Source organism: Helianthus annuus, chromosome 10 (assembly GCF_002127325.2).
Source record: "Helianthus annuus cultivar XRQ/B chromosome 10, HanXRQr2.0-SUNRISE, whole genome shotgun sequence".
In the NCBI taxonomy this organism is placed as follows: Eukaryota; Viridiplantae; Streptophyta; class Magnoliopsida; order Asterales; family Asteraceae; genus Helianthus; species Helianthus annuus.
In genome coordinates, this window is record NC_035442.2 from 120,554,197 (window position 1) to 120,560,526 (window position 6,330).

General features: G+C 37.2%; 2 protein-coding genes across 2 annotated transcripts; both read left to right on the top strand.

The window, feature by feature from the left end:
* The first annotated feature begins 2,725 nt into the window (after window positions 1-2,725).
* Window positions 2,726-4,057, top strand: LOC110881378. Its single transcript, XM_022129657.1, has one exon. It carries the CDS (start codon window positions 2,726-2,728, stop codon window positions 4,055-4,057), a length of 1,332 nt encoding a protein of 443 aa, XP_021985349.1.
* A 72-nt stretch (window positions 4,058-4,129) lies between these two features.
* Window positions 4,130-4,597, top strand: LOC110881377. The gene has a single exon (XM_022129656.1). The coding sequence runs from the start codon at window positions 4,130-4,132 to the stop codon at window positions 4,595-4,597; it is 468 nt and encodes a 155-aa protein (XP_021985348.1).
* The last annotated feature ends 1,733 nt before the right edge of the window (window positions 4,598-6,330 follow it).

The following is a 6,330-nucleotide window of genomic DNA, read 5'->3' on the forward strand; positions in this document are numbered from 1 at the left end:
TGCTGTTTGGTTGAGCATGCAAGGGATACACTTGGTCTAGCTGACTTTCCTGAGTGTTGATGCTGAAGATTAAAGTGCATTACTTGGTCGATTCCACAAAGACGGTTTACAGAAGACAGTTCACCAGAAATCTCTACCAATGTAGTATGCTTGAATGAAATAAAGCTCTTATGACAGAAATCTCTACCAAGACTTGATGCAGTTCTTAAAGATTGGAACCCTTATCAAATGCCGGTTGGAGTATTGGAAGATCAGCAGAAGATCGGTCAATTGAGGAAATTGCACAACACCCAACACGGATACGCGTACTTTAAGGGGGAAATATTATTCAAGGAACGTCAAGATACTACTTACCTGGATCATCGGTCAAGGGGGAATTTGTAAACACAGAGAAGATGAATACTTGACTGAAGATCGATTGCAGTTGCATTTTCAGCATTCGACAACAACAGACAAGGGGGAATTTGTTGATGCAAATTTTTGTGTCTGATGCTTGTCGAATAGATTAGATTTATTTTATGCTGAATATGTAAGAGTTAGTGAAACGGTCAAACGAATGTGTATTGACCCGCTCGTTTGAAGTGGTCAAACGAGAGGGTTATGTGTTTGACCGTGTGTGTTTGCTAGACAAGTGGGTGTGGGTATAAATACCAACCCCTTGTTCATTTGAGTGAGAGATAGAGAGTTAGAGTGAGGGAGTTCATTGTGAGAGTTCTCAGTGAGTTTTGTGGTTTGGGGGAGAGATCACCACTTGGTCTCTCCCCGGATGTATACTCCTTTGGTATTAGTTCGGTTATCTTGTAATCAGGCCGATTTGTAATGTTATAGTACCGATTAATACAAAGAAATTGTGTTTATCCATCTTTAATCTCTCTCGTCTTGAACTAATCTCACACTAATCACGGTTTCAGTCACGAAACACGGTCCTACAAACCCAATAGAAAGCTAATTATCACTTAATTATTCACATGAAAATTCAGATTAATATCTTCTTGTTTGATTAATGTATAAATGCTTATTGATACCATTAGGATGAACTTCCTTAAGTATTTATGCTTATTTCAAATCACATATAGTTTTTTAGTTCACATGTTCACTAACATTTATAAAGTGTTTATAAAGATTTAAAGTGTTAAATTGAAAATGGGTAAGTGTTCAAAATTATGAGTGCAGTGACTTTAAATAATAAGTCACGAGATGGAGCTGATCCATAGCTGGACCATTACCTTTATTTTCTAAAGCTGGTAAGGTTTTTTTTTTTCTTTTTTTTTTTAAACGGCCAACGAATCCTTCAAATAAGCTACTGGGGAAATTAACCACATCGGGATACATTTGTCTCCGAACCGAAGAAAACTCTCACCTAGGGTCGAAACCCGTGAAAACTCGTCCGAAGACACAGCAGTGCAGTAAGGTAAAACACGCTCAGTTGAACGAATTAACGATCTCCACCAATTTGTCTAGTCTATCATCATCACCAGATGCCGCAAAAAATAATGTATTTAAAGCTGGTAAGTGGTATTTGAGTTTGACATTTGACTTATATGTGTTTGAGAATAAAAGATGCATGTCTTTTTAACTTTCCTTTTATAAAATAATGTAAGTTTTTCTTTTTGATTAATGGGATAATAGAGTACCTTTAAATTAAATAGTCATTACCGCACTTTAATTATCAAATTTGGGTTGTGTCGATTTTGTTAATTCTATTACGGGTAACTTTGTTTTCTCGGGGCTACGGGATGTTGCCTTAGCAGCGAAACTGAAGTGGTTAAAAGGTAGGATTCGGTTGTGGGTGAATGCGGTTCGTAAGCGTAGAGAGGAAAAGTGCTCGGAATGTAAAAAATGGTGGCAGAGTTGGAAGAAAAAGCGGAGACACGTGCCTTGATAGATTCCGAGCTACATTCTAGAGCAACTGCGAGAAAGATTTTGCTTGAAGAAGAGCGTTTAAAAGCACAAGATGATCAACAAAAATCGAGGCTTAGATGGGCTTTGGATGGGGATGAGAATTCCAAGTATTTCCATGGGGTTATAAAACTAAATTCAGCAACTAATAAGATTCATGGTGTTAAATGTGAGGGGGTATGGGTTACGGATCCGACTCAAGTAAAGGATAATATTCTGGGGTTCTTTTCTGATAAATTCAGTTCGTGTGGTGGGACTCAGCCGAGTTTTTATTGTCCAAATATTAATACACTTTCAGGAGCTGATGTCGAGTCTTTGGATGCGCCTTTTTCCATGGAAGAAATTACGCAAGCAGTTTGGGATTGTGATGGTGGCAAGGTGCCGGGGCCGGACGGCTGCTGGACGGCTTTAATTTCACTTTTATTCGTAAAAAATTCTGGGCCATTTTGAAGCATGATTTTTTGAATCTTTTTGAGGAGTTTTATGCGAATGGGTCTATTCGAGATGGGTGTTTCTCGGCATTTATTGCTTTAATACCGAAGGGTCGGGATCAGGCAACATTGTCGGATTACCGCCCTATAAGCTTGGTGGGGGTTATAAACAAGGTCTTATCCAAGGTATTAGTGCTCCGGTTGAAATCTATGATGCCACGCCTAGTGTTCGAAGAACAAACCGCTTTTCTAAGTGATCGTAACATACTTGATGGCCCTTTAATCTTGAATGAAACGATTGCTTGGTTGAGGAAATCGAAGTTGAGTGGTTTATTTTTTAAATTCGACATTGAAAAACTTATGATTCATTGCGTTGGGATTTTTTGGAAGACATTATGGCGCAAATGAATTTTTCATCAAAGTGGCGGGGATGGGTTATGTCTATTATCCGGAATTCTCGTGCCTCGGTCTTGGTTAATGGGTCGCCCTCATGTGAGTTTTCTTGTCAGCGTGGTCTTCGCCCAGGAGACCCACTTTCTCCTTTCTTATTTATTCTTGCTATGGACGGTCTTACTCGGATTATGAGGCGAGCATGTGAGCTGGGTGTTTTTCACGGTATTAGAGTGGGTGGAACGGGTCCTCTAATCTCACATTTCATGTATGCTGACGATGTGGTATTTTGTGGGGAGTGGTCTATAGCTAACGCTATTAATCTCAGACGACTACTAAGGGGCTTCTTTTTGATATCCTGGTTGAAGATCAGCTCCAAAAAGAGTAGTGTGTTTGGTATTGGAGTGGGGGAATGTGACATCGTTGATATGGCTAGGCTCCTTAAATGCTCACGGGGTCGGTTTCCTTTTACTCACCTAGGTGTGCCGATTGCGTCTAACATGAACTTAGTTAGAAGTTGGGACCCGGTTCTTGAGAAGTTTCAAAAGCGGTTGTCGGCTTGGAAGTCTAAGTGCCTTTCGTATGGTGGTCGGATAACGTTGCTTAAATCCATTTTAAGTTCTCTTCCATTGTATTTCTTCTCCTTGTTTAGAGCCCCGATTCAAGTTATTAATACTCTTCGGAAGCTGCGTAGGAAAGTCTTTTGGGGAGGGGTGGAAGCGGTTGATAGAATGAGTTGGTTAGCGTGGGATAAGGTGGTTGCTCCGACTAAATATGGTGGTGTGGGTTTGGGTTCTCTTAGAGATGCGAACCTAAGTTTATTATCCAAGTGGTGGTGGCGGTTTAAAGTGAGCCAAGACTCCCTATGGCGAAAGGTGATATGGTCCATTCATGGAAGTGGTCGGGGTTGGACTTACATTCCGGTGAAATTGACACTAGGCGGTATGTGGAAACAAATAGCGAGTGTCCCGGATATTTTGGAGAATATTAGTTCCGGACCTAATCTTTTTGTTAATGGGAATGTTAAAAGTGGTCATAGTGTTTTTTTCTGGTCTGATTGGTGGGTCTCGGACAATACCTTACAAAGAAAGTTCCCTTTATTATTTGCATTGGAAAAGAAGCGTTGTTGTTTGGTGTCTGATCGGCTCCTCCTATCAGCAGAGCAGCTGCAGTTTGCTTGGGACTGGAAACGGTCTTCGTTCACAGCAGCGGAGCAGATACAATATGATGCACTTATCTCTTTGGTTTCTAATGTGAATTTATCCCCTGGAGTTGATTCTTGGACCTGGTCGGCGGGTGGGGAAATTGGTTTCTCGGTGCGTAATGTGAAGGAGTAGATTTTTGACGCAACTAATGTTCTTCCGGTTTCAACTTTTGAGTGGTGTAATTGGGTTCCTAAGAAGGTTGGGATGGTTGCGTGGTGTGTATTTCATTACCGGCTTCCAACTGCAGATGCTTTGGCACGGCGAAACATTCCGGTAATCACAGAGGTGTGTAGTATTTGTGAGACTAATATTGAATCGGTTGATCATTTGTTTCCAGGATGTCCGAAGTTTATGGATGTGTGGCAACTTGTTTTTTCATGGTGTCGTGTTCCGAATTTCTTTGCCTTCCATGCTCGTGATTTACTATCCTACCATCTGACGGCAAAGAGTGGGGCTCGTGTGAGGAAAGCGTTTTATGCGGTTGTGTTGACGACTTTTTGGAGTATATGGAGAGCTAGGAACGATCACATATTCAATCATAAACAAGTGTCGGTCCGGAAAATTATGGAGGAAATCAAGGTCATGAGTTACTTGTGGGTGGTAAACCGTTCAAGAATGACAGATATGTCTTGGGATTCTTGGGGTAGATTTGACGCAATAAAAATGAGGTAGTTGGGGGGTTTTTTGTTACGGTTTTTGGCCGGTTATATTTTTTCTCTTCGGGTTGTAGTTTCGGACAATGTATTCCCGATTTTGCTTGCTAGCATCTTGCTAGTTTTATAAATATGTTTTGTTGACCGTTTAAAAAAAAAAAAATTGGTCAACACCACCCCCGCCATCACCCTTCTCTTTGTTATAAATCTATTAATAACATTGAATTCATATTTCCCTTGAGTAATTACATTGTAGTTAATATCTAATGTGACATAATAAAACTTAAAGTAAGAAGTCCTCAGATATCTTTATTTTATGATCAACTTTGTTTATAGGTATATAATAGAAAAACTTAATATTATGATGATATATTTCAAAACTTAGATATAAAATATCTCGAAACTTAAATTAATTAAAAAGTATAAAATACATGTATTTTTTTTTTGTCTAATTGTAGTTCTTATTATTTTAGTAGATGTTTTTATTTTAATAATACTTAAAAGAGTTATACCAATGGATTTTTAAAGGTTTACTAATTTAGGTGTATTAAATAAGATAATATGAAGCTGTTATCACCGATATCCATTTTTCCTAGAAAATTTACAATTATTGATATACATGTTGCATTTATTTATTTTGTTAAATAAATATTTTCTTTCCGTTACGTTTACATTTAGACGTTTTTATTTAACCTTACGGCTTGCTTACTTAAATTGGACTAAAAATGTTTCTTCTATCGTCGTGTCGTTTCGATGTCATTTTTTTACATAGGTTTTGTTATTGTTTCGACTTAGTTATTCTTTTCTCTATGACAACATTTTATGTTTTGATCTAAATTTGGCGAGATATCATCCCGTACCATGTGTGTGGCTCAACATCTTTACGTCTATTTTTTGTTTTGTCTGGTTTGACAGTACTGTCGCAATGCACGAGTCCTAAAAACTCATATATATAATTTAATACTTTCTTATCACTCACAAAATCACTATTATTTTTTTTTACTTTTTAACCCTTAATCCTTATACTTGTATATACTAAAATATAACTGGCTTATTATAATTAGCACTTTAATTATAAATAGTAAAACAAAAATCCAATATCAATTAAAACAGAAACACTACACGAGATAGAATGAATAAACTTGCTTGACTTTTTTTATTATAAAATAAAGCACACCATTATAAAAAACCCTAAATAATTCATATACTAACTCAACATCTTGGAAAACAAGAAATATACACCATTTAAATAGGAAACTAAATAATGACTTGTATTTTTATCCAAAATAATATAAATAAGACTTACTAGTTAACCCCTCTAACCATTAAATTATAACAAGAACATGCCAACATGGTTAAGTTTGGTGTGCTGTGGTTAGACTAAGAAAAACTTCCAAAGGCATTGGGATATATATTAAAAAAACTTCAAAAGGCATTGGGATATCATACTTGCAAAGTGTACTCGAGAAAACACAGTTGTCTTGTTTCTCAAATTTCCATTAAATTATTTATATTAATCTTTATTTAATTGAAGACTTTATCATTTGTTTAAGGATAGAATGAAGTATAGAATCCAGAGATTGCGGTCAGTGGTGACAAATAACCAATAAAACCCCCTAAGGTAAATGATGTATCTGTATATAGTTTTTAGTTCCAGTTGTTTAAATACAATTGTAACACATAAGACCAGTGGCGAAGCTTGAATTTTTTGGCCGAGGGGCGAAAACGTATATACCCAAAAAATTCTATAGA